Source organism: Anneissia japonica, unplaced genomic scaffold (assembly GCF_011630105.1).
Source record: "Anneissia japonica isolate Jap-2015-1 unplaced genomic scaffold, ASM1163010v1 scaffold287829_len2072220_cov186, whole genome shotgun sequence".
NCBI lineage: Eukaryota > Metazoa > Echinodermata > Crinoidea > Comatulida > Comatulidae > Anneissia > Anneissia japonica.
Window position 1 is genome coordinate 398715 of NW_022716075.1, and position 14005 is coordinate 412719.

Genomic DNA, 14005 nt, shown 5'->3' on the forward strand with positions numbered 1-14005 from the left:
TTTTATTATTATTTTTTTATTATCATTACTTATTAAAGTGGTTGATAGTATTTTTCATCCAGTGTATGGAACTCTCTCCATGGTCGGTTTTGTCTCCGGTGCAAACTTTTAAGAAAGACACATTTCTTTCAAGACTACAAATATTTGTATACATATTTTTTTTTTTCAAATATTTGGTTGTTTTAATCATCAGTGCAGTTGGTGGACGGTGGATATTATCAGTAGTAATAATAATAATTATTATTATTCTGTTATGTTTTTGAAATGTATACCAATTGAGTTAAATATTATATAAAGACATGACTACATTAACGTATGTATACATGCATGAATAATTATTTTGTTACAGCAAAACAGTGAATGTACGGCACATCAAGGTAATTACTTGCAAGGTTTTAAAGTTACTTATGAAAGAAAAACTGATCAAATGTTTGTATTTCTTTCGTCACGGGGAGAGTATAATGGTTTGCTACTATTGTTGCTTTCCTCACACCATAGCCGGGATGGTTGCTTCAGAATCTGCATGATATGGGATCTCCTCTGGCTGTAAAGACCTCTCCAGGCGCTGAAATTACAAAATTATCGTGTAGTAATCATTCACATTTTAGTAAGAGTGAGTGACGTCGTTCGTTTAATGACAAGTGCATCCATTAAACTGTTTTCAATTAGATTCTACTTGTTACGATGTAACGCAATGTTTTCAATACAGTTCTATCGAGTAATACAATAAACAAGAGGTCTATGTATACAAGTCACGTGAAAGCTGAAATGTAATTAGATATGAAGGAACAAATCGAGTTATTATATTTATATTTATTTATATAGGACTTTACTCGATATCACTTTGCACCACGGTACCATACAGTATAAATTTTGTTGTCACACCAACCAAATTGGAATTCACTGCCTAATACGAAATGCAAGGAAATTGCATCGGAAATTAAACAGGTTAAAACAGTAGTAGATATTACAAGAACGAAATGTTGACTTTATTAGAAGGAGAATTCCTTAATCAAGCCAGTCTTCGATCGCTGCGTAAATCAAAAACCCTGCACTCATCTTCTGGGTCACGCGGTCAGCCTATTAAAGTTCATAATTACAATTGTCATCGGAACAATTTAGGAAGTGCAGAATCTGGAATTGATGAGGCATTCCAATCATAGTCATTCAATATCGATTTTTTTTTTTATTTTACCTTTGCTCAAGACTTACAGGACTTTTATTATTTTATCATATTAACTCTATAATTTGAATTGTTGATTGTTTGCAATATATTTTAAAAATTAATTATACAATAAAAGAACTATCTTTGAAAAATGCAATTTAATTATGTTTTGTCTATTCTATAGAAATGTATATAATTTTTATTTCTCGTTAGGCCGTGCCTCAGTTTCTGACCATGTTTTGCATTCAACACCCAACTCCTTGTTTAAGGGAAATTAAGAGGAGTTAAGTACAGAGGTGACAATGACAACTTTGCATCAGGTACGGGTGTGTGGAGGCGGTAGCCATACTACTATCACCGACAGGCCCGCTATATTCAAGGGAGGTCGCCCTCAATCCTTTAAAAGCGGCTCAGAGGCAATTGATATTGTACGTCGACCAAGTCCACTATTTTATAGGCCTATTGAACAAGTTATTTTATACCTCTAATAACGGTGAACTATCGGTGTAGAACAGCTTATAAACCATGAAGCAAGGAATCCAGATTAGAGAAGATAGCATCATAAACCAACCTACGCCATTTGCCCAAGGTGGATACACATATCCATCAAATATAAGAGGCTTGTAGTTAATGATGCCAAACACAACTATAAACTAATGAAAAGGTCGAAGTTAGAAATGCACATTAATGTAAAGTAATGTAATGTCTAAAAAAAGTCTCAGTGCGCTGTTTGGTGATGAAACAGAATTAAAATGTTGAAAAAGATGTGTTTGGAAGGTTTAATAGGACCCAATTCGGTAAATTTAACCAATGTATTATACCGTTTATGCCTATAACTAAAAGATTTTGATTTCTCAAAATTAAAATTTTTGAAACTAAACATGTTAAGTATTCATTTAGAACGATGAAAAAAAATAGTTATCAACTTCTATGTGACACGGGTCAACAAGACAACTTAGTTTTTACTCTTATTGATTACCAACAACTTATATAAAGACCAGTCTGTAACTGCTAGTTAATGAGGGGAATATTGTTTGTAATTCAAAAATTTGTCAAGTTTATTAGCGTCACACTGATTATATTTATCTATCTGAGATTTCTTCATTCAATGGAATATTTTTCTTACGTTGCCGATTTTTTTTATTTATAAATGTAGGAAAACAAAGTTGCTCTGAAAAAAAATACACTGAAAAAAGATTGTACATTCAATGATGAGCTATTTACCATCAAAGCTGTTGGAGTCAAGAAGCACCAACAAATTGTCCAATAAACTCCAGGAGGTCTGCCTAGCATAGACTTTATGTCAGCAGAAAATCGACGACTGCCATAAATCCACGCAACGGCGATGGCTTCTAATAGTACAATAGCAAGTAGTGTGGAAGCGGCTCCGTACGCGTCTATAAGTTGTATGACGTATTGTCCACCCTATCAAGACACCATACAAAAGTCTTTACCGAAGAAAATTATGCAGATTTTAAGCAACAGGATGCATTTATTATTACTAACTGATATATTTTCACATCACCAATATGTCCTAAAAAATATAAATATTATAACTATTATTATAAATAATACTTCACAGTATTATTCATTATGAGAATGAAGTATTAATATAAAATAATGTTAAAGAATATCATTATTAATGTAATATTACTATGTGAACTGTATATAATCTCGTCTATATATATATATACATATATATATATATATGTATTTGTATATATGTGTAGGCTTATATATATATATATCTTTATAAATTTTCAACTAAAACTTTTTATGATATTATTATCAATATCATAATGCTTTTTGTTTATATAAGGTTATTATTATTTTTAAAAATAATGCTATAGCTTAATATATGATAATATTATAGCGTCCATAGGAAGGCTGTAGTTGAAAGTATAGCAGTTCTATTTCTATCATTTTTCTCTAAAACATGACTTTATTTTCTTACAAATTGATTTCGCCAACGGAAACCTTGTCGGAACATAAATATTTTTTCAAAATCATTCGTTGATATATTTTCCAATGATGATGATCATTATTATTACAGTATGATTATGATGATAATGACGAAGGTGATGATGACAAAGAGCTGAAGGAAGATAGTGGTGTAATGGAAGTGGTGATGACGATGATGATGATGATAATTATAATAAGCATAATAAGCAAATTAAGCTGTTCCACACTATCAAATTTTCTTTTGCAATAAACTCTTGTATGCCAATATGTAGTCATGATGTGACTATAGTATGGTGATGGTGTGATGTCATCACAAATTGTATATACAAATGATTAGAAGAAAAAGGATAACTAGAATACAATAAGGTGAATTAATTTATGAGTCGAATACTAGAATAATTGTCCTTGATCGTCTTTGAATTTGGAGACAAAATCAATACACATGCTAAATTTAACAGATTAACAATAATATTGGAATATAGTAGTAGTAGTAGTAGTAGTAGTAGTAGTAGTAGTAGTAGTAATAGTAATAGTAGTAGTAAAATACGTACGTAAGTTACAGTCGGAAGGGCACCTAAAAACGAACAAGAGACCAGAGCTAACACAAATATTTCCCGATTTTTGCCGACAGTCAAAGGATATTCGTCACTCCATGCTGTGATGATAGACTCCAAGCCACCAAACTAAAAAATAATAGTCTAAATCTATTAAGCATTGTTCATAATATCAAATTTTGTTTAAAAAAAAACCATGTGACATGCCTAAATATGGTCATGATGACATCACAGTTTTTTGTCAAAGAAAATTTGATAGTGTGGACACATCTTCGTAGTACCGTACTGTATGATTTCCTAAAAAAAATCGACCTATGATTTTCATAACTGATAATACAAAGTTAACAATCGCCAAATTTGTTTACCAATTATTTTGGCAGAACTCTTTATTGTACTTGGTTTAATCTTTATTAAGTGCAATGCCTAATTATGACAACACATTCAAATTAAAGTATAAGTATCTTTACGTGACTCAACGACTAAACTGTGTCTGTTTCAAAAAACAATTACTGTAGTTGCATTATTGTAAAAGCCCTCTAAATTATTTTGCATTTTATACTTTATAAACTCATTTTTTGTTTTTAAATATTCAGGTGCCCTACCTATGAAACAGTAACAGTTTCCTGTGGATCATATAAAAAAGGAATGTGTGCATATATGTTCACTTACTGATTAAAATAAATAATAATCTTACTGTGCTGTCGAGACCGAGGTTAATCAACATCAGAAAAAATAAAATTGACCATATAGTTGAGCCAGTGATTGTAGCGATCGCCTGAGGGTACACGATAAAAACGAGGCCTGGCCCTAATAAAGTATAATAATGACATGTCATTTAAATGCAGTATCATATTCAAAACTTAATACCAATAATTGCTGTTTCATGTTGCTACATTCTGTACCATCATTTAAATGTAGCAACATTTATCTTCGTTGCCAAATTTGTTTACAGTAACCTTTGATACTGATTCACTGACAAATGTAGGCCTACATCCAGATGCAACATTTGAGACATTTTGTGGCAAAAAGACTAAGTCGTAGCAAATACTGAAATTCATTGTATTGGCATTGAGGGGTCATTCATTCATTTTTCCTCAAAATCCATTCACACATTTTTTGTTGTTGGTAGGATAATAGTCAGAGGTCATTTTAACTCGTGCTCCTGTGAGATCTGTTCAGGCGAGCTCTCAATTATGGTAGCTTTAAAGTTCCGGAGAACGGATCAGTGAAAATGGTTCCTCTGCGTTTGTATTTCATTTTTGTTTATTGTTAGGATATTTTATGGTTTCATTAACATTTCTCCTGTTCATTTTTTGTAAAGCGCTTAGAAGCATTGTTTTGTATTAAGCGCTCTATAAGACTAACATTATTATTATTATTATTATTATTATTATTATTATTATTATTATTATTATTATTATTATTATTATTATATTGGACATATAAAGCCTTTAGTTATTAGAGAGTGTTTATCGGTAATGAAAATGTTCACCTCAAAAGGTTAGGCGTACTTTCACCAGCAAACTTATCCTTAATGGCAACATCTACCTGTTGTTGCAACATCTATAACATTAACTGTAACATTCGGATTCAGTGGCAACATTCACATTGTTCTACCTTCAATTCAGTATTTAAAATTCGATATATATCTTCAGTCACAGCATCAGGGACACCTTTTAGCGTCAGTGGCAACATTTTGCGAACAGTAGGCTAATAGTATTTGAATGTAGAACATCCACCTTCAGTGGAAACATTTACCATTAGTGCAACATCTATCTCTGGCAACATGTACATTTGTATCACAATTTACACTCAGTGTCAAAATTTACTTTCAGAATCAATATTTACCTCATATCAATATTTACATACAATTTCATTAGTAACATTTACCTTCAGTAGCAACGTTTCTGACATCTACACCTTGCATGTATGCCATGTAGCCCAAGAAAGAAAATATTACAAATCCCGATATGAAACTGGTAAAGCAGTTAACAGCACTTGCCAACAATGCATCGCTAAGAAAATAAACATGTATCCCATGAATATTACATACAGCAGAAGAGGCAGATTCGAATACAGTATGTTCATATATAGAATGTATAAAGTCAATTTTGTATACTCTTTTCCATATCTACATACATAATACTATTATTTATTTATGAAGAAGTTTTTTTTTAGATCCCGTCTTGACGTTCAAATGTTTTAGATGAGGACCTATCATATTGATTCTGTAATTTGCATATCATTGAAAACTAGTTCCGCGCATGTGCAATAATGTGAAAAGTTAGTTACTTTTAATTGTATTTGAATTCCCATTGAAGCCACAGTGAACCATTTGGTAAATTCCCCAGTTCGAATCCCGTTTGCGGAAACACTGTCACACTTATTTAAAGTTCAAAATGTATATATAATTATATCATTACCACAATACAGTTTAGAGTTTTTCTCTATAATGTACCATGATTTATATATGCATTCGAAATGTAATAGAAAAACACACATTTTCACATCATTGCTACTTGGTGTTTGTATCTTAGTATACCATTATGCTTAAAGTTTGAGTTTGGCAAACATACCCATAACAGTTGTTCTGTGGCGGGTTATAACTTGATAGTGCGAGCAAAACACCAAACCCTGGACCAAGTGAGAAAAACACTTGAGAAGCAGCATCCACCCATACCTAGACAAAAATAACCAAGCAAATGAATGATACTGATTAGCTCGTCTTGTCAGAAAAATGACAGTTTTCAATGCTTAAGCCATATTACGTTGACGTCAGCTCTACGGCCTTCAAAAACGTAAATAAAAAGAGGCTTGGAATTACCAGTCTTTAGGAGGTCCAGAAGCAGAACTAAAAAGGTCCAGTGGCCCAGTTGAATAAGGAATTCAGTATACAGCAGGAGAATTCCGATTAGTTGGACGACAGATTTCTCATATATAAGACGATTTAAATTAACAGTAATCTAGACACTCACCTCATAAACGTGTCCTTAGAACCATTATGCATTGCTGTTATCTAAACTACTGTGCACAGGGGTGGTCCTAAGTCGTCGTTGCTCAATTGACACTTTTCATCACTATGCACCTCGTTTTCGATATCATGATGTTTATAACTATACCGTTATCACTACTGTTAGTAGGCCTATAACATTCATTATCAGTATTTGGTTTTACCTCAGCGTTGATTAAAGAATCCCATCGAGGTCGTAGGTAATAGTCAAGACCATCAATTGCACCGTCAAGAGTCACTCCACGAATAAGCAGTACAAATAACGAAATGTATGGAACCGTTGCAGTCACCCAAACAACCTTATTTGTAAGAAGTCGATATTATTTCCAACTTTAAAAAATGCTTTGCATGTTCTTATTGTTCGTATTTATATAATAATAGAACATCAAATTCCTCTTATTTAAAGGCATCATATACGCCATAATCTCTTCATTCATTCATAATGGTGTTTTATAATATAACTAATTGCACTTGCAGTAAAAACCTGAATGTTACAAATTTACAGAAAAAGTGGACATTAAAAGCATGAGAATAAAATATGAATTAATTTTGGACGGACAATGACATCATCAACTCTGAAGTAATTTAAAACCGATACAAAAACAATACAAGTCGGACAAGTAAAAAGGCTTTTAACACAAGTAAAAGTATACCTTTAATGAAACACAAGTGGAAACAATTCAGTTTTTTGTTGATTCGCAGAAGCTTACAACCAAAATGAATAATTTACATTTCTTAAATTATAATTATTATTAGTAACGTTCATTGAATTATTGTATTATGGCTGTTGCAACAATTGAGGAAAAGGATGCATGTTTGTAATAATGATAGTAATAGAGCAGTCATTTATAGTGCGCTCTTACCAAAGATCCCAAAGCGCTTTACGAAACAAGGGTAATAAGTAGGATATGTTTGATATTTAAATAGTAAATAAATGACTCTTCGTGGAAAAGTTGAACTGTGTGATTGATATAGAGTGTCGGCAATGCCTTAGCTAGCTATTGGGACAGTTGGGACAGTCCCACACAATTTTTATAATGGGTCCACAAAGAATCGGTCCAAATGAACTAAGTTTGGACGGACAATGACATCATCAACTCTGAAGTAATTTAAAACCGATACAAAAACAATACAAGTCGGACAAGTAAAAAGGCTTTTAACACAAGTAAAAGTATACCTTTAATGAAACACAAGTGGAAACAATTCAGTTTTTTGTTGATTCGCAGAAGCTTACAACCAAAATGAATAATTTACATTTCTTAAATTATAATTATTATTAGTAACGTTCATTGAATTATTGTATTATGGCTGTTGCAACAATTGAGGAAAAGGATGCATGTTTGTAATAATGATAGTAATAGAGCAGTCATTTATAGTGCGCTCTTACCAAAGATCCCAAAGCGCTTTACGAAACAAGGGTAATAAGTAGGATATGTTTGATATTTAAATAGTAAATAAATGACTCTTCGTGGAAAAGTTGAACTGTGTGATTGATATAGAGTGTCGGCAATGCCTTAGCTAGCTATTGGGACAGTTGGGACAGTCCCACACAATTTTTATAATGGGTCCACAAAGAATCGGTCCAAATATTAAAAAATTGGTCCAAATTATGCAATTTTGTGCATAAAATGAGAACACTTTTTTAAAAATGTATTTATGCAAATATTTTTGCGTAAAATGAATCAACTTTTATGAAAATAGGTCCACATTATTTGAATTTACGCGTAAAGTGGGTCCACCCTTTTATTGACCCCCACTGTTTGAAAATCCTGCCTTCGGTATTGAGTGTCGGATGTCATGTGGGAGATCCTTCCATGGGCAAGGAATAATAGATTCCGATAAATATATTTTACGGTCAAATGAATGTATTAATGAATTAAATGTAGTAAGCGTTTAATGAATAATTTGCATTTCTTAAATCATTATCCGTATAGTACATTGAATTAATTTATTATTATGGCTATTACAACCACCAAGCTTAAATATCAGCTAGTAAATTGAGGAAAACGATACGTATTTGTCATAGATTCAGGCTAAATATACGGTATTTCACGTTCAATAAAACATCCTAATTAATGAACTAGATGTAGTTTATTGCATATTTCGTGGTTAAAATGATGTAGTGCCTTTCTTATATTATAGTAATTAGCACTATACCTTTCCGGATCCCTTGATGCCTTTCCAGATACTGAAGTACACGATAACAAACACTGCAAGAAGACACAAAGCTAGATCACATTTCACCCCTCCTAAGTCATCGATGCCACTCGAGCGATCTGCCCCCAAAACTCTGCGTCTGGTAAAACCGAATTGCATATGATAGGCTTTAATACCCAACTCCAATAATTAAGAATTTTTACAGTAACATATTAAGCAGGGAACGCATCGGACCGTGGTGCAGTGAGTGTTCAGCTTTATATATATATATATACATTTTATAACTTTTATATAGTATTTCATGACAATAGCTCTGGTAATTAAAAACCCTGTAAAGAAATTTATATTAACTAAAAATGAAAAGAAAACAAGAGAGCAGCATTATAGATCAGTCGCCTAACTGGTGGTAGGTGTGTGCGCTGAGGAGATCCTTTGGACCCTGTTCAATTTTTTTGATGGAACGCAGTACACTCTTAGGAAAATGTAGGGTATCGTCTCAGGTGCACTATCCAATCACAACCAGAAAAAACCCACTGGAAATATCGTACTCGCGCAAATAAGCACCCCGTTTGAATAAGCGCCCCTCGTAATTTAAATAGGCGCCCAATTTGTATTCATTTTTTAAAACAATATCATGTGATTTTTTTTTTTTGATTTTTTTTTTTAGATTTAGAAAGTCAATAGTCCAATCAATCCTGAGACTGTGGTTGCCATGGTTTGAGCTGCGGAGTGGATTTTTAACATTTTCTTCTTATGTCAATTTCAAAATGAGGATATTTCTCCTGGACAGATGAGAGCTCCAACTTTCCTGTTCTTGTCAAGTCCTACTTATCTTTTTCTTTTCCAGACAATTTGCAACTTTAGTACGTTCTCATCTGAGTTTGCAAAAACCCTGCAATGATTCTGCTAATCTCAATCGCCAGATGGCCAACTAGCTTACCAACACCACCCTCATCTGCTGTTGTGTACAGGGGCGAATCCAGAATTTTTCAAACGGGGGGGGGGGCACAACATATTTAGAATAGATAAGTGACAGCGCTAATTTCAATATGCCTTGAAATTTTAAAATTTAGTGGCAAAACGGGGCACGGGTGCCCCCCGTACCCTTACTGGATCCGCCCCTGGTGTAAATACTCACATAATTGTTGTCATGAGCCATGCTCTCTGGACGATTATCTTAGATTTTTCTGCACCAGAACCATTCGTTTCTTCTGTTTCCAGATGTCATTATATAATTTTTTTTTTCATTCAAAAAGTGCCCCTTGAATTTTCCAGGTTCCCATAAACCCCTCATCTATTTTCATATAGCGCTCACTCAATTTCCACTCTGTTTAAATAGGCGCCCCACACCCCCCAAAAGTGCAAAAATAAATAAGCGCTCGGGTGCTTATTCGCGCAAGTAAGTAAGTATTCGGGACTCTGTGGGTTATCCTTGGTGTCCCTATCGAATAAATCCAATCCAACTAACACAGAAAAACAAATTAGGCCTACTTACTCAAAAAATTCCTGAGAAGGTGAAGCAGAATTACTATAGAAAGAATTATTTGGCAACAATGGGTCTAAACATGCGGCAGTGTTCCATACATTACCACAAGTCGACCACGGTAGCTTGGTTGTGAATGAATAAAATAGATAATACAAAGACCATGCGATGACTGTATTGTAGTAGAAAGATACATATAGATTGATCACGCAAATAGCATAGCCGATCCCTAAACCAAGAAACATGAAACACAATGATGATTCATATACAGTGGATCTTTAAGCAAGAATATATTACGGATTGATAATGTATATGAAAAACCCCATATACTCAATTAAAAAATTAGTCTTACAGAATCACACTACATTCTAAAATTCTCTTAAATAACAACAAATTATGTAGAAGTCGTGAACATCGGGCTAATTCATTACAGTATAGCCTTCTAAGATTAATCTGAACAATTTTTTTAGAAAAATAACGTATTGTCCCATATGCATTTGAACCCAAGACCTTCGGTTCCGTTCGGAAATAATCGTTACTAATATCTTCGCCTCAAATAGACAGTCCGATCTATTATACTTCAACTTAACTGTTTTTAATCAAACAGAAACCTGTACAGTATTTCAAAAAAGAATGACGGTTTGGTCACAACGGCGGGAAGGCTGGAGTATAGGGTCACCATATCAATTTGAATACCAGGGACTGGATTTATTAGGCTATTTAAAGTACGATAAGGCCTAACTTTTTGTAAATAGTGATGTAGTTGCTTTAAAAATATTCATAGTTGTCATCACCTTTAAGTAGTGGACAAATTCTTTTCCATATGGTGATCGCTCCGGTTCGTTGAAACTGTCCCAGAGCTAATTCCATGTAGAATAGTGGTATTCCTGCCAAACATGCCATGACGAGATACGGGATTAAAAACGCACCTGTCAAAAATTTAAATTGGAATGAAAGAATTTCGTGTATAGGTTTTCCTTGGTGTGTGTTTAAGTTTATAATGTATTCATTAATTATTATTATTAGATTTAAAAAGGCATGCAGCAACATTTTAGTATAATATGTAATAACAAGTACACATATGTATTTTATAAGAACAATGAGGCTGACATTTCTTTAAAAATAAGAGCAATAGAGGCTAACGTAAAATGTCAAGTGAGGTTTTTATTTTAAAAATTAGAAAACCAACAAATCAACCTATAGTCACATACTTTAAAGTAGGCCTATTAATGTTTTAAACATTTTATTTCATCATTATATATATTCTACCATTAATGTCCTCAGATGTAATTTAAGCTGAAGTTACATCAGGGAATTACGACACAAAACACTCGGCTAAATGTGTAAATGGTACATAATTTTCCCTTTAGTTTATTTAAAATAAGAACAAAATAAGAGCATTTGGGCCAGAAATTGGCAGAAAATGAGCACATTGAGCCCTGGTTATCATTTTTAAGAATGTGTAAATAAATGAAAACGAAAAAAAATATTTCAGAAAAAAAAATAATTTAGCCTATATAAAGAACGTTTAAGCTTACCGCCGCCATTTTTATAACAGATGTAGGGAAATCGCCAAACATTCCCCAAATCCACTGCGAAGCCAATGATAGACAAAAGAAAATCGATCTTTTTACTCCATGTTTGGCGATCAGTGTGTTCCACTCGCTTTGATACATCCACACTCCAGAGACGAATATCTCCGTTCTTGACGCTTTCACTCAGACCTAGCTTTTCTTCGTCATTGACTTTCTGGGAATTATCAGTAATAATATGTGAACATATATTAGATTTAATCCCGTCCCTAGATGTAATGTCATTTACGACATGTTCTACAGTCGCTTCTCGAGCAAGAGAAGATAGGCGACTCCACATCTTTGTGTTCCTCCTCTTTTACAATTCTTGTAAATAATTGCAACCGACTGTTCGGTCCTTTTAAGTAACGAACGAGGCTCTAAAACATGGCTAAATTAATAGGCCTATGACTTTAATTACGTTATGTAATTTATTTTTTGGAAAATAATTTAAGGAGTATATTACCAATGACAGATATATAAAACAGTGAAGAAAGGCAGTGTTCACAGCACAACTGCAGCACAACTAATGAGGCTCTTACGAGCAATTAAATGAACCAATTAGACAATAATGCGGACTAATTTATCAAAGTGTTACACATTCAATTGATTCCATCCGCATTGGTGTCGTAACGGATAAATAGCAGATTTAATGATTCAGGACGAATGCACGCCCTTTAAAATTTTGCTTGATGTAGAACAATCCTGTGAAATTGGATATCAAAATCATTTAAAATACCTTGACGATGTAGCTCAGTTTGGCAGCCGTAGGCAATGGTTCGGAGAACCCAGTTGTCTTGCGACAACACGCTTTTTGTGTGGACAAAACGCTTACACCCTGACAAGCAAGACACTTCGTGGTCCGGATTAACACCTCCTCTGTATAAAAAACAGAATGAGAAGAAAACATTTCCCTTAAACGGAAAATATGACCCTTTCTTATTATTTTAGTTTTGATGTATTTAACTTTGTTTAAAGCTGCATTTACATCGGATCCAAGCCAAAATTCGAACCACGTTTCCGATGCGCTAAAGAAGTAACATACGGTTACTGATCTGATTTTCTGATCTGTTCGTTAGGCTTTCAGAACTGAAAATGATTCGGTGTGAAGGCATCTTAAATCATAAAATAATAATAATAATCTCAATCAATTCCCAAACCAATGGCAATGTTACTGAGAAAATACTGTTTATGTTTGCACAATATGATATGCCTAGATCAGAAGTTATGCCGAATATCGATTTTTAAAATCCAAGATGGACACAATTGCGACCAACATTCATTGGAAGAAATCCGAAGTTTTCTACACCAAAAATGTATTCTTTTGGAGATTAATCAAGTTTTCTGATTTTGATTCTGAAGATGGCTGATAAACTAGCCACTAAACGACCCCATGGGACATTTTTTTTTATAGAATCACATAAACATTTGTTTTAAGACACCTTCAGGATTACAAAAATGTAACTTATAAAATACCTCCTTCGGAACTCATGGGAACCCCTTCTTTCTACAGATTGAAATACAGTAGAACAGATCCTATTGCTGCAACAGCTGATTTGGTACACATTTTGCGTTACAAGCGTTTCTCTTCGCAAGGGTTTAATGGAACCAATTACATTGTGTACAGTTGCGTTTAAAACCAGTTATAATCGGGGGTCCAAGAGCCTAATTTGTGTACTAACATTCTTAAGTCTGTTCACACTAAGCTCACTTTGTTTTTCGCTTGCTAGATTCATTAGTAAACATATTTTGTTGGTGTGCTCTTGCAAATTTACTGCGTCAAATTAGTGTGCGTCTAATTGTGGTGAATAACGTTGGCATAATTTTTCTTCTGTTTTAGGCTAACTTAAAAACGCTCCTAAATTGCTGTATAGTGTGGATCCATCGTTACAGTCAAACGGGAAAATATACGCACGTACGCCTGGTAATCACTCATATATGCATTTCAATAAAGTCATTAATTCAAACCGGTGACATACCCTGTCTTAGTTTTGGTTTCAAAACATCTCCCCATTGCTCTAAACATTATTAGCAGAGGATATCTGCTATTGCAAAGTAGAAGTGGTTCTTAAAGCAATTGAAGTCCAAGAAACGTTTGAGGAG

The 14005-nt window shown here is 33.6% G+C and overlaps 1 protein-coding gene across 3 annotated transcripts; it reads right to left on the reverse strand.

Annotated features, from left to right (window-relative positions):
• On the reverse strand, positions 1 to 14005 carry LOC117109591 (sodium-dependent serotonin transporter-like). Of its 3 annotated transcripts, XM_033251967.1 has the most exons (14): positions 13614 to 14001; positions 12642 to 12781; positions 11870 to 12080; positions 11126 to 11260; positions 10344 to 10560; positions 8849 to 8987; positions 6856 to 6990; positions 6258 to 6361; positions 5572 to 5696; positions 4376 to 4488; positions 3679 to 3810; positions 2390 to 2590; positions 1648 to 1818; positions 1 to 565 (listed from the first exon to the last, which is right to left on the reverse strand). In XM_033251967.1, exons 1-14 carry the CDS (start codon positions 13636 to 13638, stop codon positions 488 to 490), a joined length of 1926 nt encoding a protein of 641 aa, XP_033107858.1. In that variant the 5' UTR covers positions 13639 to 14001; the 3' UTR covers positions 1 to 487. The 3 variants fall into 3 exon arrangements, with proteins under 3 accessions (XP_033107858.1, XP_033107859.1, XP_033107860.1); XM_033251968.1 differs by lacking the exon at positions 1648 to 1818 and having other exon boundaries at positions 13614 to 14004; XM_033251969.1 differs by lacking the exons at positions 1 to 565; positions 1648 to 1818 and having other exon boundaries at positions 2571 to 2699; positions 13614 to 14005.

Coding starts and splice junctions, on each gene's coding strand:
- LOC117109591 (XM_033251967.1), bottom strand. CDS start 13,638: ATGAATCTAGCAAGCGAAAAACAAA. Junction 1,819..2,389: donor TGACTCCAACAGCTTTGATG/GTAAATAGCTCA, acceptor CCTTTTCATTAG/TTTATAGTTGTGTTTGGCAT. Junction 566..1,647: donor ATAGTTCACCGTTATTAGAG/GTATAAAATAAC, acceptor TTGTAATTTCAG/CGCCTGGAGAGGTCTTTACA.